At 34.3% G+C, this 26,101-nt stretch overlaps 1 protein-coding gene across 1 annotated transcript in view; it reads right to left on the bottom strand.

The window, feature by feature from the left end:
* LOC107594550 (netrin receptor UNC5C-like) overlaps positions 1-26,101 on the bottom strand; it is a 150,331-nt gene that overhangs the window by 6,151 nt on the left and 118,079 nt on the right. The window contains exons 7-13 of the mRNA XM_016284636.1: positions 19,621-19,812; positions 15,295-15,651; positions 14,496-14,583; positions 12,980-13,148; positions 11,298-11,531; positions 8,610-8,756; positions 7,122-7,286 (exon numbers count right to left, since the gene is read on the bottom strand). Coding sequence (XP_016140122.1) covers positions 7,122-7,286; positions 8,610-8,756; positions 11,298-11,531; positions 12,980-13,148; positions 14,496-14,583; positions 15,295-15,651; positions 19,621-19,812 — 1,352 coding nt within the window. The remainder of the gene's footprint in view (positions 1-7,121; positions 7,287-8,609; positions 8,757-11,297; positions 11,532-12,979; positions 13,149-14,495; positions 14,584-15,294; positions 15,652-19,620; positions 19,813-26,101) is intronic.

Below are 26,101 nucleotides of genomic sequence, written 5' to 3'. Positions count from 1 at the left end.
CCACCCTAATCACCCTCAACACCTACCAGTATTGTTAATGTATTGTTAACTATGATAATAATGAAATATTAAAATCATTTTCATTAATTCAAATAAAGCTTAAATAAAGTATAAATACTATGAAAATTAAAAATGTTGCCTTGGCAAGTAACTAAAATAAAATAAATGAAAGTTATTAAATTGTTCAAACTAAAACTGAAAAAAAGAAAGCTAAATAGAAATATAAAACAATATTACTAAACTTAACCTTAAATAAAAATTAACAATTTAATGTTAATTAATAATTTAACAATTTCAAAATATTAAGAAATGCTACAATAGTGTAAAAATAATACAGAAATAACACTGTGAAAAACTTTAAAAGAAAAATACTTAAAAAATCCCCAAACTTTTGAACAGTTAGATGAAATAAGAAAAGCCACGGATGGAAATGACATAAGACAACTAGAATACTGAAACCAGGTTTTAAAATTCTATTTAATTAATATTATTATACAACTTTAATTTCTCCTGAAAATGATCATACAATTGTGTGCAAAGCTACAACAGACAAAACCATCTGATGAAAACCAACGCTCCACAGAATCTTCCTCATTTAAAGGGGTGGTTGATTGCGATTTCACTTTTTTAACGTTAGTTAGTGCGTAATGTTCCGGGTTCTTACACCTTTTCCAAATTCAAGGACAATGTCTATTGTAACATATTAAGCCACAAAATGACTTCAAAAAACATGATTTGCAGTTCAAATACAGGTTTTCACAAATAGAAATAGTTGAAAGTGACAAACCAAAAAACATTGACAAACCTCAGCCTTAAAAAAAAATTTTTTTTTAAAACAAAGAAGGAACGAGTCAAAAGTATAAAAGATTTTCAGCGGATGAATTTGCATTTTCAATAAGCCTGTCTGCTGTTTTTGTTCAGAACAAAGAGCTAATGTGCCTTAAAAAAATTTTTTTTTTCAAATTTAGACAGTAAGATGTGTGTGATTTAAATTAAAAATATTCTTTACACTTTTGACTCATCCATTTTCTTTTCTTAAAAATAGCTTAAAGGCTCAAATGTGATGTTCTGTCTGCCACTAGGAGGCGCTTTTGGAACAGCATGAATACAGCAGTTTCCCCGGTAACGGCTGCACACAAAGCAGCGCTGGCTCACAAACGCTACTTTGTCAGCCATTACGCTGTACGTCGGTGAGATGAAACGATAATGCCATTGAAAGGCAGTCGGTTCACTTCAGAGATGCATTATTATAAAAACACCTGCGCTGCGTTTCAACTTTGAAATGTTTATTTTATTATTTCACTTTAATCGCGACAGTTTTTAACATATAGTTTAACTGACCATGGGCATGTTTGCTGACCTTTTACACGGCTTGAAAGCGCAGACTCTCCCATAAAAAAGCACACTTTACAGGAGACTTTACATTATTTTAACCATAATATGTATTTGTCATTTTCAAGCCAACGCTGACTGAAGCAGCAACCTCCTGACATGTTTTATCATCCCGCTCCATAAGAGGGCGCGTGTCAATAAAGACAGACAGATCACACTATAGCCACACGCGTGAGTCGAGCTGAGCTGTTTTTTCGTTTTATGCAAAAAGCATTTTGTCTAGAAAGTGAACTAACGTTATTCAGTAATAAAGCAAATTATTATAAAACCAATGCAATTGCAATTTCAAGCAGTTTCAAGCAGTTTATCACACCTTGAAAACTCTAAGTTAAAATTCAAGCATTTTCAAGGATTTCAAGCACCCGTACGAACCCTGAATGTTGCTGTTTGAGCATAAACAATATCTGCAAAGTTATGACGCTGAAAGTTCAATGCAAATGGAGATATTAGTCTTTTAAAATTATGGCAGTTTAATGCCTACAAAAATGGCTGGTAGGGATTACAACGAGCCACATCCCGGGTTGGTGACATCACAAACCCCGAGATTTACATAAACCCCATCTGCTTCAGAGAAGAGGAAGAGTTGTTGCCAATGCCGTCAAAACTAGGGGTGCCCGAAAAAATATATTCATATATGAATCGCGATTCTGTCTTCTAACGATTCTAATGGATTAACAAGTTTCAAAATCAATGTTCTAAAGCAGCGGTTCTTAATACTGTTCCTCACGTCCCCCTGCTCTGCACACGCTCTGCATCTCTCTCTCTCAGATCATCATCTCATCACAGCTCCATCAATGATAGTAGTAGAGATTCATTTGGAGCCAGAGTCTGCGCAGTAGAGTCGTGAGGTTGAGCCGCAGAATCAAAGTCCCGCCCAAACTCCCGCAGACCCAATCAACCATAACGACACGCCCCGTTTTTATAGCATCAAATTACTAGCTAAAATCAAACTTATCACAAAAACGAACAATTTAACATATATCAGTGCGATAACAACTACCTTAAATGACCAAAAACTTTCGGAAAACTGTATTGGAAGTGTAATTAATTTTTTTATTTTGACTCAAGTCCCATTCGTTTACATGGAGAGGGCGGGGTTTATGACTTGTACTGCAGCCAGCCACCAGGGGGCGATCAAAGAGCCCGCAGCTTCACTTTTCAGGACGTGTGAGGCCCATCTGAGACAGACAGCTATTTTTCACAAAGCTACAAGAAGCGCACACGTTTGCCATGGAAGCGCCAAACACTTCTTACTGTTAATGCAATAAACTACAATGCAATAATGTATTCTGCTGTATTACAGCTATAAAACCGTATATCAGAGGCTAACATAAGCAGTAGCATTTACAAATAACAGTGTATCTAAAAGTACGAGACAACAACAAACAAAAAAACATACCATTCTGAAACGTCCTGTATGAGCCGTGTGCTTGCACAGATCCTCTTCATTAATATTCTTTGGGTCTCAATCGGGCTCAAACTGATAAGCAATATTGACTTACAATACAACCGGAGCACATTCTGAGGTGAGGGGCGGGACGTTTCTGAACGCGCACTAGAGGCAATTTAGCGAATCACAACACACTGGGCCAGCTGACCAATCTGAACCCATTGCGTATTTCTGAGGGAGGGGCTTCATAAAAGCAGGAAATCATCAGCGTGTTTATCAGAGAAGGGACAGCGGGGTGTGGAATAAAGGTAAATTATGTGAAAAATAATGCGCTTTAAAAAAAAAAAACTAAGCATCAACACGTTAGACTGCATCCCATAAACACAATCAAGCCTAGAAAAAAAAGTCAACCACCCCTTTAAACATCGTTGCACAAGTGTATCAAAATGAGCATCTTTGATCAATAAATGCACTCAATCTATTTTTACCAGTATGAAATGACAAGTGCACTGAAAACAGTCCCCGAAGAGGCCGAACATCAGTCAGACAGACACGCTTCGCAGCCCAGAAGGACTCAATTCATCGCAACGCATCCATCTATAATGTTAACGAATCTGTGCTGTTCTTAATTAGACACATTGATTAAAGCCCAGGAGCAGCGGAGAGAGAAAAACACAGCGGCTCTGTGAAAACCCTTTGTGATGTATAGACAGACGTGTGAGGGTGTTAAGAGTAGCTGAAGCTCTTGAACAGCCTCTTCTCCAGAGACGCAAACGCATGGGAACTGAAGGAAGACAGCCGATGGAGAGCACGGCGCCGTTACAAACCCTAGTGAGCTGCTTAACTAGATAGTATCCCAGAATTCGACCAGATTTCTGAAATTGAAACCAGGGATTTTCCTATCTGAGTGGTCAAAATATCTAAATCTCTCTCTCTCTTTCATCTTTTTTTTTCTTTGAATAAAAAAAACAGGGTGAATATATCTGTAATGTTTTTTTAAATGTTGTGGGTTCCCTATTCTATTAATATAATTATGATGATGTTTAGTTGGATTGTTATGATTGTTTCAGTTTTGATTTTGATCTAGTTTTAATACAATTGACCAAAAATCACACTATGAAAATAGTTCATAGTAATCATGGTCAATAGCAAGCAGTTCAAAAAATATTATATCAAAATTAAACATATTTTTAACATTTCCTGTTTGTAACTGTATATAATGTAATAATTTTCCCAAACAGATGACAAGATGACAACTTTAGTAACTTTTTTGTGTGTGTGTGTGTGTGTGTGTGTGTGTGTGTGCTTGGAAATTACTCTCACTATCCTATCTTACTAGCTTTAATTAGGCGAAATAATTATGTTGCATTTTTATTTTCAAAATGAGCGTAATAAGCATAATAATAAGCATAGTTACACTCTAAAAAATGCTGGGTTGTTTCAACCCAACTTTGGGTCAAATATGGACTAGCCTAGCTGTTGGGTTAAATTTTTTTAATTACATTTTTAACCCAAAAGTTGGGTTAGTCCATATTTGACCCAAAGTTGGGTTGAAACAACCCAGCATTTTTTAGAGTGTAGGAATAGTAAAGATACATTTCCAAAAATATAAACATAAAACAACATTTGGAAAGTTGCAATTAGTGTATACTCAGTTTATGAAAACGAAAATGTTAAATACTGTAAAAAAATGTACAAATATTTGTTAAGTACAATTTTATTTATCATATGTTCTCATATTCATAATTGTATTTTTGTCATGTGTTTTTGTAAAGTCATAATTTTGTTATAATACTGTTTTGATCTGTAGCTATTTGCTATAGTTACTATTTGTCTCATAGTGTACTATTGTATTTAAAAACTTAATCTTTAAAAATTTTCAACATAACATTCCTGCACCCTATTCAAGCCCTGTTGTAAAGCACATACAAACATTATTTTAATTTAACATAAATAGTTAATATGTTACTGGCTTAAAAGCATAACAATAGCTGTTTCCATCACCCTGTTTTTATGCACATTTTGAAGTATCGCATCAGAAACGAGTGATGGAAACGGCAAATTAAAAAAAAAAATCCCTTAATTCGCAAACATTTTTTTTGACTTGTGCGAAAAAGGGTTAATGCGAATGTAGCGTCTGGACCAATCCAACACACTATATATTCTCTTTTTATATAACAAATACTCTGTAACCTCAGTTAACAAGCCATATGAGGACCCATGAACCCTTCCCCCCGGAATGCGTAACACCCCAGGAAGTCGAACAGGCCTCTTTGTTGCATGGCAACCAACGCTGATATCACTGGGTTTATTGGCCAAAAGTATGTAAAGCAGGGAAAATCCCTGCTTGTCCCAAGGAAAAGCAGAGTAGAAATGGACTGTGTTCTAGTTAATTCATAGAAAAACCGTTATTTGAATGAACACACATATTTCTTCAGGCCATTGAGTATATTATTGTCATTGTGTATTTTGTCTTTGATATTCTTAGACTATTTTAGTATGCTTGTGAGAGGACCCATTCCTGATCCTCCCTTTTCACTATATGTAATCCTACCTTGTTTAGTATCTATGTGTGTGTGTGTGTGTGTGTGTGTGTGTGTGTGCTTGGAAATTACTCTCACTATCCTATCTTACTAGCTTTAATTAGGCGAAATAATTATGTTGCATTTTTATTTTCAAAATGAGCGTAATAAGCATAATAATAAGCATAGTTACACTCTAAAAAATGCTGGGTTGTTTCAACCCAACTTTGGGTCAAATATGGACTAACCCAACTTTTGGGTTAAAAATGTAATTAAAAAAATGTAACCCAACAGCTAGGCTAGTCCATATTTGACCCAAAGTTGGGTTGAAACAACCCAGCATTTTTTAGAGTGTAGGAATAGTAAAGATACATTTCCAAAAATATAAACATAAAACAACATTTGGAAAGTTGCAATTAGTGTATTCTCAGTTTATGAAAACGAAAATGTTAAATACTGTAAAAAATGTACAAATATTTGTTAAGTACAATTTTATTTATCATATGTTCTCATATTCATAATTGTATTTTTGTCATGTGTTTTTGTAAAGTCATAATTTTGTTATAATACTGTTTTGATCTGTAGCTATTTGCTATAGTTACTATTTGTCTCATAGTGTACTATTGTATTTAAAAACTTAATCTTTAAAAATTTTCAACATAACATTCCTGCACCCTATTCAAGCCCTGTTGTAAAGCACATACAAACATTATTTTAATTTAACATAAATAGTTAATATGTTACTGGCTTAAAAGCATAACAATAGCTGTTTCCATCACCCTGTTTTTATGCACATTTTGAAGTATCGCATCAGAAACGAGTGATGGAAACGGCAAATTTAAAAAAAAAATCCCTTAATTCGCAAACATTTTTTTTTGACTTGTGCGAAAAAGGGTTAATGCGAATAAAAGGAGATGGAAACGCTTTTGCTGAGTAAATTCCTCCATGCACATAAAAAAAGTCATGTGACTTGCGCTATGGGACGGCAATACCTAACCAGTGAACCAATCTCGTTCCTCAGCATCTGAAATGTTATGGTAATTTAGAAAATTTCCGAGCACATTCTGTCATCAACGTATTTCTATTTAATTGCCTCCCAGAACTGTTACACAACTGCTTTCCTAAACAGCAGCATCCACCTCCGAAAGCACTGGCCGCATTTATTGAGTTTCGTCTGCTCGCTCTGAGCCGCAAGTAATTTATTATATAGGCCTATGAAAATTATTATATTCAGGGGTTTCTCCTACTTTTCATAGTGATATATATCCTAGCGCCAGTTCTACCAGGAAGTGACGATTGTGTTCTCTTTGACTCGTTGGATGGAAACGGTGCTTATTCGCAAATGTTTTATGCGATATTTCAATTTTGCTCATAAGTTAAATTCGCAAATTGGATGGAAACACGGCTAATGTGAATCTTTTGATAATTGATGATAATAGCGCTCTGCTCTCATCCAGGTTACGTTCGTCAAGTATTGGTGCATGACCAAGTCATCGGTGTAGCTCACAGCGCCCTCTGTTTGTAAAAGTAATCACTACACGATTGCTCCGATGACCAGAGGGTTACTGCATGGTCTGGCTTTTTTGCAATGTATTTTTGAACCTGCTCTACGGGGACGTCTGGTCACCCTATACCAGAATGCACTGCAACAAGCTTGCAAAGTAAGCTTGGAAGTAAATTCACGGAAGGAATTCATTACCTGCGAGAAAAATTGAGGCATCACAAGATGAGTGTGTGTTTTCATTCTGAGCAAATATCAAGCATCTAAAAACGTCCGAGTGGGACAGCAGAGAGCGAGAGAGGGCGTGTTACGGTACCTCGCTCAGGGTGGTGTAGAGCTGGAAGATCTGACCTTCTCCCTCCACCTGTCTGACGCACAGCTTGCAGCACAGCTCACACACACTCACGCTCTGACGCTCCAGAGCAAAGGAGCAATGCAGCCGCCGCACCGATCCACTCCACACCTGAGAGAAAGACAGCTCCTGCACGGACACACAGACAGACACTTTACCTGACGTCTGTTCAGAATTCAGAATAATAATAATAATAATGTTAAATAGCATTAAATCATCTTATATTAAATGTTATATTAAATTACTTAATAATTAAAATTTAAATATTGAAATAAAATAATGAACAATTATTAAAACTATTAAAAATTAAGTAATATTAAATTACTTTATAATAAATGTAATTGTAAAATAATAATAAAATAAAAATAATAATATATTAAAAATTAATATAATATATTAAAAACGATTTTTCTTAAATTATTATGTATTAATGATTTAATAATTTATATTTTTACAATATATAAATATATATACATGCATACACACACACACACACACACATATATATTTATATTTTAATTACTTAATTAAATTAAAATATGAACATTTAAATAAATAAATAATTGAAGTTTGTATATATATTTTTTTAAATTATGTACAGAAATATTAATATTAAGAAATATTAAACACTATGAAATATTAAATTACTTAATCATTTAAATTAAAATATCAAAATCGCACCGATCCACTCCACCCCTGAGAGAAAGACAGCTCCTGCACGGACACACAGACAGACACTTTACCTGACGTCTGTTCAGAATTCAGAATAATAATAATAATAATAATAATGTTAAATAGCATTAAATCATCTTATATTAAATGTTATATTAAATTACTTAATAATTAAAATTAAAATATTGAAATAAAATAATGAACAATTATTAAAACTATTAAAAATTAAGTAATATTAAATTACTTTATAATAAATGTAATTGTAAAATAATAATAAAATAAAAATAATAATATATTAAAAATTAATATAATATATTAAAAACGATTTTTCTTAAATTATTATGTATTAATGATTTAATAATTTATATTTTTACAATATATAAATATATATACATGCATACACACACACACACACACACATATATATTTATATTTTAATTACTTAATTAAATTAAAATATGAACATTTAAATAAATAAATAATTGAAGTTTGTATATATATTTTTTTAAATTATGTACAGAAATATTAATATTAAGAAATATTAAACACTATGAAATATTAAATTACTTAATCATTTAAATTAAAATATCAAAATAAATAAATACAATAAAAAAACATTTAAAAGAATTAAAAGAGAAACTCATTAAGTCTCATTCTTCCTCTAGATCTAGTCCCTGTCAATATTCTATCCTAAATTCAGGTTAACAGTCAGGAGATCTCCCCCCTCTCCTGACATTTCTAAATCCTGTCTGAAGCCTCAGCTGTATCTGTTGTCTTCACCTGGTATTTGGTGAGTAGTTTGCTCTTCCACTGCGAGTGAACGTCATGTATTGACAGTCTCAGGTTGTGGTTGCTGTAACTGAAGTTCAGAGACTTTGGTTCATCCAGCAGTTTTCCGCCGATCTGTTTTTCTATCTGCAGCACCTCCTGTCCACACAAACACATGCAGTCAACAGTGCAATCACTTAAATTAAAATAAAAAATTATATTTAAATCTGTATATATTTAAAATATTACATTAATAATTATATTTATATAATAACAACAATAATACAAATAATAATTAAAATAAAAATCATACGAATTTATATTAAATTGTTAATTGAAATATTAAAGCAGATTAAAATAATGTAAACATATTAATATTTAAACTACATTTTCATTCAAATGTGATTTGTTGAGCAAAGTCATTAATAAAGTGCCCCTATTATGGATTTTTGAAAATGACCTTTCATGCAGTGTGTAACACAGCTCTAAGTGAATATAAACATCCTGCCAAGTTTTAAATCTGAAAGTGCACCGTGAATAAAGTGATTGTCTCTCAAAAGAAAGAGTCGACTCTGAATCATTGAAACGAGTCGTTTTTAAAACGAATCCCAAGCCGTTTCATGTTGACCTCAAAATGAAACATTAGCATATTGCCCGCCCACTTGGTCTTTTCGAGTTGGTCAGAATGAAAATGAAAATTCATTCTTTGCCACTAGGTGCCGCTTTTGGGGCCTCATTTATAAAATGTTGTGTATAAACCGTCCTAAATTTGTTCTAAGATCATTTCTCAAAAGTGCGTAAGTGCGATTCAGAGAAAACGAACATGCGCACAAAAACACGTGCGTACGCCTCTCTTCCAGATGTGACGTTTATAAATCACAAATGATCTTGAAATTGTGCGCAGCTGACTGCCGTCAGATCTCCGCCTTGTAAACGCCCCCTAATTAATATCATTACCATATAAAGAGCACACGCCAATATACCGAATTTATATGCTTGAGAATGACGAGCACAAAGAAAAAAAAACTTTACTGAGTCTGAAATTGAGGTCCTGCTGGTGGAGGTAGAGGTACATGCGGGACGCTTTTTATTTAATAATGTGTAATTATTCTGTGGACAAACAATGTGTGTGTGGTTATATTTTTTCTATTGACTATTATCAAAATTACTACTTCTAGAAACAACATAAATAATAATAATAATAATAGTAATTATTAAAAAAAATTGGTTTCCAAAAGTAAGAATAAACTACGAATTCAAGTAAAATGTTCTTATAAAAAGTGAGCCATCCTACTTTTAAAATCACTTGCTATGACAACGAATAAAAAGTTTAGTATCACGAAATTCTTGCAAAACTTAAAAAAACATTATTGAAAGAAAAATTGGACGTTTCATATCATAATAAAATAAATTATTACACGATTATGGTCTCCGGTCTGAAAAAAACCTGCATGTGATTTGGCATTTACACAGTTTACTAATGCTGCTCAAATGTGCCATAATGTACTGACTCAAAAATATATAGTGTATTTTATACAAATAACTCATGTAAATGACAAAAACAAAGTTTAAGGCTGATCGCTCTATTCATTTTCACAGAAGCAAAGCAGCAGATGTTATAAATAAAAACAGTTAACAATGTTATTGAATAGAATATATTAAAACCATTATTGCATGACATAGTTCTTATAGGCTACACAGACAAAACAGTCGGAGATGCGTTTATGCATTTTTGTTTTCTATTTTACACATTAGTAGTAAATCAAGACTTCGCAAGTTCTCTAAAATTATTAAAAACAACAACATGGAATAAACTGTGCACAGAAAGCGAGTAAAGAACTTTCAACATTAGGCTACTAAAAAGGTCCGTTTAATCTCGCAAAAACTCCTGTTAATAAAAAATCTGACCACATTGCACAATTAATCTCTTGCACTGCATCTTTGTTGTTTATGATGCATTCGGTGCTTTCACGAACACCGTTTTTATTATTGCAGCTTAGATGTTTAAATAGCTGCAGTACTCTGACTTTGCCACAAGGAAAAGTGCGTACGCCTGCTCAGACCCTGACGCGGTGTTAAGTACGCTTTTCCACGTCAATGACCGTTTTTGTAAATATGAACATTGCCGTGGATTTTAGCGTACGTACACTCTAAGATCAAATCTGTGCGTACACACATTTTATAAACGAGGCCCCTGGAGCGGTAAAAATAGCATTTTCCCCCGGTTACGCTGTACACAAAGCAGCACTGCGCTCACAAACACTGCTTTATCAGGCGTTACAGGTATGATAAAATGAGACCAATCGGACCAATCACCGCAGATTAGCGTCACGCAAAGGAGGAGTTTGGAAAAATGAATCATTGAGCGAATCGTTTGGGAGTCGTTGAGCAAGTAAGGTAAAAATAATTGCATATTATAAGACAATGAAAGTGTTTTTTGACCTTGCATGCATGTCAACCTGTTGTTGGGGACTCCCAAAACCAAAATATGAAACCAAAATAACTTAACTGAGTTATTCCTCAGTTAGATCTAGTCCCTGACATTAGCCAATCATAACAGTGCTCAATATAGAAGTTAATCAAATTAAGATACGATGGCATAAAACAGCCTGTGTCAGAGAAGGTGGAAAATGATTATGAAAATCTTAATTGACTATTTTTAAGTGGGCTTGAAAGCTACATTGGTCATCTGTTACTCACTTTGAGTGTGTCCTGCGTGTCGTCGAGGCAGTACACTCGGATGTGATAGTCTACACCTGCTGTGACTACAGGACCAAACACGGCCAGTTTGATTCGCTTAGCTGCTGACGGACAGACGCTCTGGCCAATCAGACAGTAGGAACCGAGCGTCTCGGTCAGGATGTGACACGCCTCCTCCCCCAGCTGCACGTAACAGGAAGTTGTGAAGTTCTCCTCTCCAACCACGACTACGTCCTGCACACAGAACACACACATCACTTACATGAGCGGCTCATCGTGACAGGTGCAGGGTTAAAGTGATCTCACACACATACATTATAAACCTGAATATATATTTGTACCCTGGTGGGACTTAAATTATGAATAATTTGCGCGATTAATATTATTATTTTTAAGCTAAGTCATGCTTTATTGCCCTTTTCCACTGAAATATTTCTAGGATTTAAAAGCCGCAGTGATGCATAAGTAAAAAATACAAAGAATAACACAGACAACTGACAAACAAATATCAAATAATAATAATAATTATTATTATTAATAATTAAATAACAGTACATTTTTAATTATAAATTATTATTATTAAATTAAAATGACATTTGCCACTAAATCTACTTTTTCAAAATCTCATTTTATATTATCAGTTTAATATAAAAAAGGTAATATTTTAATAATATTTAATTTTATATATTCCAATTTAATGACTAAAATAAGTGAATGAATGATTAATGAATAAAATAATAACATTATTTTATATAATTCTTATAAAAAACATTATATATATATATATTATAATTCTTGTATTTGTGACATTATTTTTGTGACAATTAAAGCACATTTTTACTCCCGAATTCACATTGCTATTATTATGAATGAAAAAATTACTGTACAAAATCCCTTGAATACAACAATTTTTTAAAATCTAAATAAATTAATTAATAGCAGTCTAACATATTGCAATGATGCAATTGTAAAATTGATATTGGATGTAAAAACAAATACAGTTCAAATTACATAAATATTGTTTGATTAATATTTTTTGGTTACAGTATTTATTTTGGGTGAGGGTTGTTCTTAATTATCATTAAAAAATAACATGAAAAAGCAAACACTTTTAAGAGTCCTTAAAATAGGTTTTATTGTCTAGGAAAAAGTAATTTCTTATTTCTTCTTTTGATTTTGGAGTGAAATATGACCCGGGTATGTTTTTGACAGGTTCTATGAGATATATATCCCCACAAGCAGGTTCTTCAGAACATTTGGTCTCTCCTGCACACACACACGCACACGCACACACGCACACACGCACACACACACACACACACACACACACACACAGACAGACACAATGCGAGTGTGTGTCTGAGGGAATCCCGGCCCTGATAAAGGAAGCAGATTCCTCCTGATAAATACGCCCCATCCTTTTCCCCTCTCCACTCTTGCAATAATTGAATTTTGTGTTGTCTATTTGTAGAACCCTGCCATGCACAGCAGGCCAATTTACCCTGCCTGCCTTCACTGATAGTTACATTTATTTTCCAGTCATGTTTCCCTCTCTCTGCAGGATAAGTAGTTTATTGAAATGGAGCGGCTCATCTCCAGAGTTTCCCTGACCTGATTCCTCTCGCTGCCACGCTTTCATTCAGCCACTGGCTGTCCCGATCGGCCGTATTCAAATTCCTCACCTCCCATTGGTCCTGCTGCGTGTGGCTCTTGAGAATGATTTGCCAGTCGTCGGAGTGGGCGTGTGCGCAGTGGTGGAGAGTGAGGATGACGGGACGGGTCAACAGGGCACCCGCGGGACCGCAGCTGACCACAGTGCTGAGCACAGCCTCCCTGTCACCGACCGCAGGCCTGAGAGAGACAGACACATTTAAAGGGACAGTTCCGTCAAAAATAACAATTCTGTCATTTACACACCCTCAAGTTGGTCCAAACCTGTATGAGTTTCTTTTTGCTGTTGAACACAAAAGAAGATACACAACACACATGAGAGTCAGTACATTACTATAATATTGAAGGTAAAACTAACTAATTATATGTGACCCTACCATGGAAGTCAATTTCATTTCTGGAGCACAAAACCAGTCATAAGTCGCACTGGCATATTTGTAGCAATAGCCAACAATACATTGTATTGTCAAAATTATCGATTTTTCTTTTATGCCAAAAATCATTAGGATATTAAGTAAAGATCATGTTCCATGAAGATATTTTGCTAATTTCCTACCATAAATATATCAAAACTTAATTTTTGATTAGTAATATGCATTGCTAAGGACTTCATTCAGACAACTTTAAAGGTGATTTTCTCAATATTTAGATATTTTCCACCCTCAGATTCCAGATTTTCCAGTATCTCGCCCAAATATTGTCCTATCCTAACAAACCATACATCAATGGAAAGCTTATTAATTCAATTTTACAAAACGGACCCTTTTGTGGTCCAGGGTCACACATACAAACGTTTAAATTACACTCAATTAAGTTTTTATAATAAAGTTACAATTACATAATTATATTTCTACTCCAATTCATTTTTTGACGGCTGTCATAAAAACGTAACGGATTTATTAATAAATTAACACAAATTAAACATTGAAAAACAGGAAAAATTATAATGAATATGTTATACTGTGCATGCATTTCGCAAAATGCTCCTCTTTAGAGTTCATTTTTCTATCTGACTAATGAGTTTATGGTCAACAAATATGTTTTTTCTGAGGTAAATGTGACATTTTTTAAAAAGCTGTTATAATGTCAGAATTGCGCGGTCACAGTTAAAACACTGAATGAGTGATTACATGAGACAGGATAAGGATTTCGATAAGTTACTCTTTCTTTTAACATACCTTCGGATGTTCATTCATGTTTATTTCATGCTGTAACTGGAGGAGACAAAAAGTTCACATCTGCTGCCGTGTCTCTTGTGGCACAGTGGCAAAACGGCATTTATTGTTTGAATACTGCAGTAAAATGGTGAGAATTTGAAATCTGAGGCTTAGTTTTATATCAAAATGATCAAATCACAAAGCTTATTGCGATTTATTGGATGGGAGGTGTGCTACAAAGTTCTGTTCATTGACTGAAAACAGGCTAGTCTCGGGATTTAAGAATCGTATCTTCGTAAAAATCAGAATCGATTAAAATTGAGAAACCAATATTTTTTTACCCAGCCCTAGTGTGTGTGTGTTTTTTTACCTCAAGCTCTCTGTCCTCTGTACGGTCACAAACATCTCATACACACGACCTTGAGGAATCGCACCGGCTGGAACCAACAAGCTAACACCTGAAACACACATTACAGAAAGACTGATTCAGAGAGAAACCGCACACCTCGTGCCGACTAGTTTCATGTGTTAACTTATTTGTCTGTCCTCACTGAAAACGAAAAATAGTGTGAAGCAACAAAATCGCAGCCAACCAGAACATACTTAATGTTCAATATGCAATAAGATAAGATTGGATTTTGGACCAATGAGAATGCACTGTGGGTGGAACCACTATGATCGAATGATAGACGATAGAATGACAGATAGAACAATAGATAGAAAAGGAGAATGATAGATAGAATGATGGACGGATGGACAGACAGAGAGATGGATGGACGGACGGATAGATAGATAGATGGATAGATGGATGGATGGTGTTTCATATAATGTAAGTGGAGTGTTGTGTGTCATTTCTGTAGTTCATAAAGTAGTATTATCATTAGCTACCATCCCCTGGATTCATTCATCACTGTCACTGAGCGTGTTCATCTCATCACACGCATGCGAGATTGTGAATGTGACATTTCCATCGCATCTTACTGGAACCCGTTACAGCCGTACGCCTTAATTAGACTAATGAAGGACTATCAACACAATCAATTAATCATCATAAATTATATCACATGGCGATTCATAAATATGTTGGACACTCAGCGAGGACCAGAGTGTGATTGTGCATCATAAATCATCCATAAATAAGCTGTGTGTGTTTGTGTGTCCGTTCTCACCTGAGTTGGGTATGATCAGATGACCTCCCAGCGAGTTAAACGACCCTAACGCCGTACACGTGGGGTCCCGTGCGCGCGCCAGCGTCTGGTTGCGCAGGGTCATGGAGTCGCTCTCCAGAAGAGAGTGGGTGACTTTGGGGGACAGGGTGGCGGAGAGGTCAGAGGTCATGTCCTCCTGAGGGGTCACCGTGCCGGAGGAGTTGTAGACTTTGATCTTGAGGTTGGGAAGCGGCAGCGGCTCCAGCAGAGGGGAGCTGGTCATGGGGATTTTGTCTGAGATGTCGTGAAGGGCATATACAGGACCGCGATACAGTGCCGCTGCTGTGGACAGATCAGGGGTTGCGGCCAGCAAATCTGCTGCAAACACGCACATGAAATTACTATTAAATATTACTAATGACATTTGAAGACAGATCTGTCAGCTTATTAAATACACCACGCTTCCAAAGTTTGGGTTGGCAAGATTATTTCATGTTTCTGAAAGCAGTCTCTTCTGCTCATCAAGGCTGCATTCATTTTTTTTTAAATACAATAAAAAATCTCATTATTACAATCTCAAATAACTATTTTCTATTTGAATATATTTTACAATGTAATTTATTCCTGTGATCAAAGCTGAATTTTCAGCATCATTACTCCAGTCTTCAGTGTCACATGATCCTTCAGAAATCATTCTAATATGCTGATTTGCTGCTTAAAGGGGTCATATGATGCTGCTAAAAAGAACATTATTTTGTGTATTTGGTGTAATGAAATGTGTTTATGCAGTTTAAGGTTAAAAAAGACATTATTTTACACATACTGTACATTATTGTTTCTGCTCTATGCCCCGCCTTTCTGAAACGCGTAGATTTTTACAAAGCTCATCGGTCTGAAAAGCGAGGTGTGCTCTGATTGGCCAGCTATAAAGTGCGTTGTGATTGGCCGAATTCCTTAAGCATTCGCTTTCACAACGAAACACACAGCGCCTTCACGACATGCTGGCGGCGGCAACAATACTACAGCGAGAATAAAAGTTACGCCTTCTTTCTTTGCGTGAACATTTGGGCGGCGTTATGCAAATCTTCCCACATCGTGACATAGACATGTGGGGGCGTGTTAGAACGAGCCGTTTTAGGTAGGCGTGGCTGACTCTTAACTTTTATAAAGAATATCTCTTTGGATTTGAGACTTTAGTCTTTGCAACTTTACAGATCTTCTTTATGCACCAAGAGCTTGTAACACTCCAAAGAGAAAGGAAAAATTGAAATCGCATCATATGACCCCTTTAAGAAACATTTATTTATTATTATCATTGTTGAAAACAGCTGAGCTGCAGTATATGAAAAGTATATGAAATATTTTTTGTAGCATAATAATTGTGGTTAGTCACTTTCAACCTATTTAATGTCCTTGCTGAATAAAGTATTTTTTTATTTTATTTATTTTAATCATACTGACCCCAAACATTTGAACAGTAGTGCATGTGCAAAACCACAATGATTTTAAAATCTCACATAAACAAGGTATTTACAAAATTCGAAATGATCTGCACCTGTTGAGTACAATAAAGGTTAAAACAAATCAGCATAAAAGCACAATAAAGTATTGAATTCCATACAACTCTGTGTGTGCTATATTAAAAGTCACATGCTAACTTTCTGTGAGGAAGAAAAACACATTTTAAGACATTATTTATGGAAATTTATTTTGCAAATACTCTCAAATATCATTCTTCATATTTAAATCGGTGTACCATATTCAGTTATTTTCTATTGAAGCTTGTTTTTGAGTTTTTTTGTTTTCTTCTTAATTCTTCTGCATATTGCAAATCCATTTCATCTTGCAATTGATTTTTGCAATTGTTGTTAAAATACAAAAAATATTAAATGAAATAAAAAATAGTGACTTTTTATCACAAGTCTTACTATTTCTCAATTTTGAGTTTATATCTCGCAATTCTTACGTCACATCTAGCAATTCTGGCTTTATATTTTGTAATTCTCAGTATGTATCTTGCAATTTTGCCTTTTTTTCCCTCACGATTATGAATTCTGAAGTCAGAATTGTGAGAAAATAACACAGCACCGTGAGATGTAAACTCAGAATTGTGGGAAAAAAGTCCTGTGGTGTAAATAAGCTTCCATAATTTTCATATGAAATAACCAATTTCATCAGAGCTTTCTAAACCACAAATAATGTATTACATAAAAAAAGCCACAGTGGCTACAAAATCCATTTTTTTACTTCTATTTTGCATCCAATTTCCAGAGAAGAAACTATTTTTTAACACAAGATATCGAAACGAGTTGTTTTTGTGATTTCCCACATCATTTAGCATAATTTAGATGTAAACACAGCCACTATTCACTTTCAAAGCATGTAACCGAGCAGCTTGACGACTCTGTGAAACATCTCCTTTTTGTGCTCCAGAACAGCATGAAGGTGGGTAAATGACTTTTTGGGTGACCTACTCCTTGTATGTATTTCTGTTGTGTGCTATTTTGAAATGAAATCACCGTGTGTTTGTGTGGGAGCTTGTAAAGGACTCTTATAGCCAGCGGCTGGTAATCTCCATACTGATTGCTCATTAACATTCAGCTTCCCACAGTGACTAAACAGAGGATTGTCACTTCACACACCAGCTCTCTCTCTCTCTCCGGTTACTCAGGTGTGAGCATTATTCACCACGAGCTCCGTTCACACTCCTGACTCACACGTTAAAGTCATTCATCACGCGGCGATCGGTGAGACAGTGTACACTGCACTGCACTGCATCACACCCATCGAAGTAAACACATCCAAACCTGGGAGAGATCTTCACCAGAGCAAAACTGACGGATGTGAACGTCTTTGCTTTACCATCAAAACATCCCCTACCTCTGTATTTATCAACTCACTCGCCGACGTCCTCCACACGGTGCTTTCACCCTGACAGGGTGCCATTTACACCTACAGCCCGCTTCATGTTTAATTAACAGAGAAAACGAGGGAGAAAATGAGGGGGAAAGCGAGGCAATACGAGAGCGAGCAGAATGACGATTCTTCATTAATGATAACCTGTTCAGGTTGGAGAGTGACAGGCATTCTAATGTTCCTCATATGAAATGTCACCTGAGTCTCTCTCTTTCACACACACACACACACACACACACCTCACAATTTAACACCGGAACACTGCCTTCCATTCTGTTCTCCACTTGATTGGAATTTTAATCATTCTTGTGTCTTACGGTGACACACACACACACACACACACACAGTTCGTTGCTGAAACTGTTGCATTGACTGAGAGCCGCAGAAAGAGATTGTGTCTGAATAGCGCGTTTGAATGTTTTACTAAAGCAATAATCCACTCAAGGATGTGCATTATAGTGATTTGCATGATTACAATGCCTTAAATCCCTTTCAATCTGGTAAAAACTGCAATATGACAAAAGACACTGATGTTCAAAATTTGTTAGATTTGTTATTACAGGATCAGTTCACTTAAAAAAATGAATATTCTATCATCACTTTGTCACCATCATGTCGTTTCTAAACCTGTAAGACTTTCTTTTCCTCTACAGAACACAAAAAAAAGATATTTGTAATAACACTGGGGTCAACATAAAAACGAAATCCATTGCAACGTCATTGTATTTTATCGCATTCCATTTTGGAGAAGAAAGAAAATCTGCTGATACAGTAACTGTAAAATACTGCTGATAATTTCAAATACTAATTTACCAAAATTGTGATATATACAGTATATATATACAGTGGGTACGGAAAGTATTCAGACCCCCTTAAAATTTTCACTCTATATATATATATGTGTGTGTGTGTGTGTGTATGTATGTATGTATAGATACACACAAAATATTATTTCTTTTTTATCAATAGTAAAAATTAATATTAATATAAAAATAAATAAATAAAGATGTCTCTTATGTTCACCAAGGCTGCTTTTATTTGATAAAAAAAAGTGAAAACAGCAATATTGTGAAATATTATTACAGTTTGACATAAATATTTTGCAATATATTTGAAATGTAATTTATTCCTGTGATGCAAAGCTGGATTTTCAGTGTCACATGATCCTTCAGAAATCATTCTAATATGCTGATTTGCTGAAACATTTCTGGTTATTATCAATGTTGAAAACAGTTGTGCTGCTTAAAATCTTTTTGGAAATTGTGATGCAATTTTTCTGGATTCTTTGATGAATATAAAGTTTATTTGAAAACTTTTAATGTCGTTGCTGTCACTTTAAATCAATTTTATGCATCCTTTCTGAATAAAAGAAAAAAAAAACCTCACCAATCAGAAATTGATAGTGATCCATTAATGAAGGTTAAGTCTCACCTGAGCGTGCTTGTTTGATGCTGACAGGCTGGAATCCTCCGTTCAGCACAGATGAGTCCATGATGTCGGAGTGAAAGCGTCTATGAGTTCTGCGGTACACAAGCAGCGCCACGATAGCAGAGACGATCAGACACATGACCACCGCCATGACGATACCCACGTACAGCGCCACCTCGTCTCCCCCCGGTGCAGCTGCACGACAGACAAACACAGGTCACGGTCAGAATGAACACTAGCTTTTACATACTGCATACTGTGTATAGTATATACTCAGAATGAACACTAGCTTTACATACTGCATACTGTGTATAGTATATACTCAGAATGAACACTAGCTTTTACATACTGCATACTGTGTATAGTATATACTGTATACTGCCTACTATATAAATAGTAAGCAAAACACTAGTATGTTACATTACTGTCACATGATCTCATCATGGTGCAAGGAGCGTCCATTCAACATTTTAGAAATTGTTTTTATTTTTTTATTTTGAATAAGGTTATGTGTCTAAAACTTTAGGCAGTCCAGTCAAATAATAGGTATAATAAGAGTTGTTAACATGTGAGTCATCACACAGGAAATGGAAGTTGAGAGCATTGCATTGTGGGATAAAAAAAAACATGAAAATGAGAAATGTTGCCTCAGCAATTAACTAAAATAAAATTATTAAGTATTAAAATTATTAAGCCCAAAACTGAAATAAGAAATAAAGCTATAACGTAGCTTTTATAAGCTTTATAAAATAAAAAATTAAAATAACAACAAAAAACACAACTAAATAAATAAATAAATAAACAACAATTACATGTGTACTGAAAAGTATGCATTAAAATATAAATATGAAATAGATAAAAATCTAAAAACTTACTATTATTACAACATAAACTAAAGTTACATTGAAAACCAAAATACAATAGTATATAAATAAAATGTATAAATAAATAAATTAATGAATTAATTACAATTTCTTGCATAATGAAAATTAGCATATGGTGCACAGTATACATACTGTATAGTGCAGACATACTAAATATTAGTATGTTAGTATGCTACACCAAACAGCTATACAAGTACACTTATTTGCCAAGACATTTCTCATTTTCATTCAGTTTAACTAAAACTAATAAATAAAAATTAATAAAAAAATCTACATTCAAATTTTTAATAATAAATCTACATACAAATTTTTTAAAATAAATATGACAAAAACATACAACAAAATGACTAAAATAAATAATCTCTAAAAAAATGTAATCTATTTTAAAATATTAAGAAAAACTATAATAGCATATCAATGCTACTAAAATAACACTATTTCAGCTACTATTTTTAACACATATACTGCACATAACACATATTTAACAGCATATACTGCAGTATTTCATTTCAAATGACAAATCATTATAGCAATATGGGTTAAAGGTCACGTCTGAGAATGGCCTTTAAAACTATGGCATTAATCAGTATATAAACCCCCTGCATCAATCATTAGAAGGAGTTTTCACAGTAAGAGAGAGAAAATTAAACCTCCAACTGCAGGAAGATGAAAAAACAGCCTGAAAATAGACAGTCAGACTGCGAGAGAAGAGAATCCAGTCCTTTAATTTAATGAGGCTATAAATTATTACATGCCATATTGCTCATCTTCATGGAAATCAGCCTCATTCTTCAGCAGATTGCAGGAGAACAATTGTGACATGTTCATCCGACCTCTTTTCCTGTGGATTCTCTCTCTACGTGTGTGTGTGTGTTTCTGAATTTGTGTATGTGGAGATTAAAAGGGGATCAGGGCCGAAATGAAGCTGCGGCTCTGAAACATCAAAGAGAGAAGCAGCAAAAATCGTCATAGTCTCTGATGTTTAAAGTGTGTGTGTGTGTGTGTTTAAATCCCCTCTTCCGTATCTATTGGCAGTGTAAAACACACGCTGGCGCTCATCACTCATTAGTCGCAGTGAGACTGCAACAAAGGTACACAGATTAAAACTCCACTCATGCTTCACACATCTGACTTATCAGGCTGACATTAACGGCAGCAAGACTAGACTCAGGGTTATGAATATTCATTACAATACTTCACAGACTTAAGCCTATTGGTTAGACCACACTGATTCACCTTACCAGCAGAGGGCACCAAAATGAAGGGAAAAAAGTAAAGTCAATTTTTATATTTATATATATATACACACTGAACAAAATTATAAAAGCAACACTTTTGTTTTTGCCCCCATTTGTCATGAGCTGAACTCAAAGATCTAAGACTTTTTCTATGTACACAAAAGGCCTATTTCTCTCAAATATTGTTCACAAATCTGTCTAAGTCTATGTTAGTGAGCACTTCTCCTTTGCCGAGATAAGTCTCAGATCTTTGAGTTCAGCTCATGACAAATGGGGGCAAAAACAAAAGTGTTGCGTTTATAATTTTGTTCAGTGTATATATATAAGTTTAAATTGTATATAATTAATACATCTATCTATAAATAAGCATACTTTCCAGAAGGCCAACAATTCACTAAAAAAATGTTTTTATTGGTCTTATGAAGTATTCTAATTTGTTGAGATAGTGAATTGGTGGATTTTTGTTAAATGTGAGCCAAAATCATCCCAATTAAAAGAACCAAAGACTTAAACTACTTCAGTCTGTGTGCATTGAATTTATTTAATACACGAGTTTCACAATTTGAGTTGAATTACTGAAATAAATGAACTTTTCCACGACATTCTAATTTACCTGTAGATAGATAGAATTAAAATAGTAAGTTTACATTTTTGTCTACACACACACAGTCTACATTTTTGTGACAATATAATAATGCAACCAAAATTCGCTATAGCTTATTAGTTTATTACATAATATTATATATATGTATATGTATGGTAATGTATAATATAGATTTTTGAAATAATATATTCGCATTTAGTTTTTGTTTGCTGACACTAAATATATTACAAAATTGTATAATATAGAGAATAAATAATTTTTTGAAGAAATTTGCTGTGCAAAATGTCAAAATGATTGTGTCTGACTGTTGTGGATGGTAGCCTGAACTGCATTATCTGAGAAATATATTCTTGTCTGTAACACATACAGGTTTATTCTAATTGTATGAACAATAATAACAGTGATGTTTGACGTAGTAAATGTAAAATAATTAGTCTACCCAGCAATGCACAAACTTTGACAGTGAAAAACTTATTATTCTTATATCACTTGCTCACCAATGGATGCTCTGCAGTGAATGGGTGCCGTCAGAATGAGAGTCCAAACAGCTGATAAAAACATCACAATAATCCACAAGTAATCCACACCACTCCAGTCCATCAATTAACATCTTGTGAAGCCAAAAGCTGTGTGTTTGTAAGAAACAAATCCATCATTAAGGCATTTTTAACTTTAAATCTTCACTTCTGGCCAAAGATATTAACTGATGGACTGGAGTGATGTGGATTACTTGTGGATTATTGCGATGTTTGCTGTTTGGCACCCATTCACTGCAGAGGATCCACCGCTGAGCAAGTGATGTAAGGCTACATTTCTCCAAATCTGTTCCCATAAAGAAACAAACTCATCCTAATCTTGGACGGCCTAAGGATGAGTACATTATAAGCAAATTTAAATTTTTGGTGAACTGTTCCTTTAACACATTAACTAAAGTTAACTACTAGGACCTTCTTGTAAAGTGTTTCATCATGCCTTTGTGCATGTTTAAGTGTTTAGACTGGCTGTTTCTATGCAGGAGCACGCTTGACTTATAAACGCTATTGATTGTATGAAGGAAGTGATTAAAGTGGAAGGACAGTGTGCAGATGCTGAGGGGGGTTAATGAGGGGAAGGGAGTTTGATCGTCTGGCAACCCGTCCGACCCATGAGTCTGAGGGCGGAAGAGCCTTCTGCTGATCAGATTCCCTCGGCATCGATCCGTAGGGGTTTTACTCAGACTGATAACACACACACACACACACACACACACACAGAGAAAGTTAAGTCTCATGTTCTCAGCAGAGTGCAGTATCTTTCAGTTGTATCCTTACAAAATGAAATACAATATATATACTTTTATGTTAATATAAAACAGAACATTATTACTCTGGAAATGACCATATATCCATATACTGATATCATTTTTAATATATACAGTATATTACTGTTCAAAAGTTTGGGGTCAGTAAGATGTTTTTAAAGATATTCATATTTTATTGCAACTGTTTTCAACATTGATAAACAGAAATGTTTCTTGAGCAGCAAATCAGCATATTAGAATGATTTCTGGAGGATCATGTGACACTGACGACTGGAGTAATGATGCTGAAAATTCAGCTGCGCATCACAGGAATACATTATATTTTAAAATGTTAAAATTTACAATAGAAAACATATATTTCAAATGGTAATTTCACAGTATTAGTTTTTACTGCATCTTTGATCAAGTAAATGCAGTAGAAGAGACATAAAAAAAACTTCTTACAGACCCCAAACTTTTAATATTAAAAACGTATTGCTTATTTTATACTTATTTATATTTTATATTTCTGTCAAAAGGACCGACTAACTTACTTTTTTTTTTTATTAATCAGTGATGGATATAAATGCAAAAACTGTTTAGTATTATTATTATTATTGTTAAAGTATTAAATTAATGATGCTATTCGTTTGAAGTACACTCTTTTTTTCTGATGAACTGGGTTAATATCATTATATTAATTATTTACATGTTTTCATTTAGTAGACGCTTTTATTCAAAGTGACTTACAAATGAGAATTATATAAGCAGAAGCAACTAATTCAAGGGAAAAAAACAATACTAGTGCTACAGAACCTCATTTTCATAAATGCCAGAGTAAAACAACTGAATAATTAGAGTTAACTAAAAAATAAACCATAAGAAAAATGTGTTACTTGAAATGAAATACATGTTTACTGAAAATATTAGAAACAGAAACTTGTTTTATTTCAACTAAATAAACTTATTTCAGTTTAACTTAAAAACTATAAAAATACACAACAAAATTACATTTTAATCAATTAATTATATAGACTAATTAGAAGCTAGTCAAGTTCTCCAAGAAGAAATGTGTTAAAGAAATTAATTATAATCAACATTTTTTCATCTTTTATGTCATGGAGTCACAATGCATTTTGGGATTGCTTGCTCCAGCAAAGACACATGCAATACTACCTTGCAATTTGACCCTCCCCAAAAATAGAAAAGTTTTTAGTATCAGCTTTTGTGTCAGAAGCATATGATGCCTCAAACTGCTGTCTATGTAGGCAGCTCAGCAGGTTTTGGAACAGAGCCTTCATTTTACAAGAGTGAAATGATATTGTTAGCATTTCCAAGACTTTATGAGCAATATGTTCAGATGACTCGGACAGAAAAGGCTTCAGACTCATTTTGAAGCACAACATTTCCCGTCGGCTCCTACGTGAAGCAGGCCCGCGTTTTATCGGCGCGATCTCCTCTGCGTTCCGTCCCTCTTTAACTCTCGCCATCGTATGCCTTGAGTCATTTAACTCATTTCACCCGAGAAACACTCACACAAGCTCTAACACGAGCTTTGATGATAAAAGTGGCAAGCTACTAAACGCAGCCATTAAAATGTATCTGGAAGATTAAACGTTTTCTTTGAACATGAGCGCGAGTGAAAGAGAGAGGGAGAGCCAGATCGTAGCTGCAGACTGCAGAAAGTGTTTAATATATAATACAGCTTCAGGAGAAAAGAGATAACATTGTCCCCTCTAACACACACACACACACACACACACACACACACACACACACACACACACAGAGTTAACAGCACTGAAGCATCACTGACAGTTTAACAGAAGTACAGGCCTAAAATAAAGCGCTAAGCCAGAAACACACTCACAAATATTCAAACACGAGAGCTTAGCCAATGCATTGTGCGCACTGTGTACATATTTAACGTGTTTTCGTTACGATTATACAACAATGCATGAAGATTTTGTAGCTAAAAGTGTTCTTGCATATGTTTCAGGTCTCAGCTCATTCAAGTTTCCAGTGTTTCTAAATCAAAACTGCTGCTTGCTAAACTATGAACCAGGGCTATGATAGTTAACTGAAACTAAAAAAAAAACATGTTTGTCACTTGAAATAAAACAAAGGTTAAATGAACAACAAAATAACTAAAACATTACAATTCAAATGGATAATAATAATAAAAAGTTATTTAATAAAAAACTGATTCAAAATATTATTATTAATAAAAACTACAATAGTATCACAGTGATACTAAAGTAACACTTATATGAAGTTCTAGTCAAGTATATGGACAATTACATTGAAACTATCCAGAGTTACATGCAAATTTGGTGCTAAATTAAATTAATAAAAAAACAAATTTATATAACTAAATTGAAAAACGTAGTGACATCATATAAATTTGCACTAAATATAACATATTATGCTACATAATATAATGTTGAATTTTTTTGTTACATAAATATTAAACAAAAAA

This window comes from Sinocyclocheilus grahami, unplaced genomic scaffold (genome assembly GCF_001515645.1).
Source record: "Sinocyclocheilus grahami isolate Dianchi unplaced genomic scaffold, SAMN03320097.WGS_v1.1 scaffold186.1, whole genome shotgun sequence".
Taxonomy (NCBI): Eukaryota; Metazoa; Chordata; class Actinopteri; order Cypriniformes; family Cyprinidae; genus Sinocyclocheilus; species Sinocyclocheilus grahami.
The sequence above is the reverse complement of the archived record's forward strand: the minus strand, read 5'-3'. Positions and strand labels throughout refer to the sequence as shown.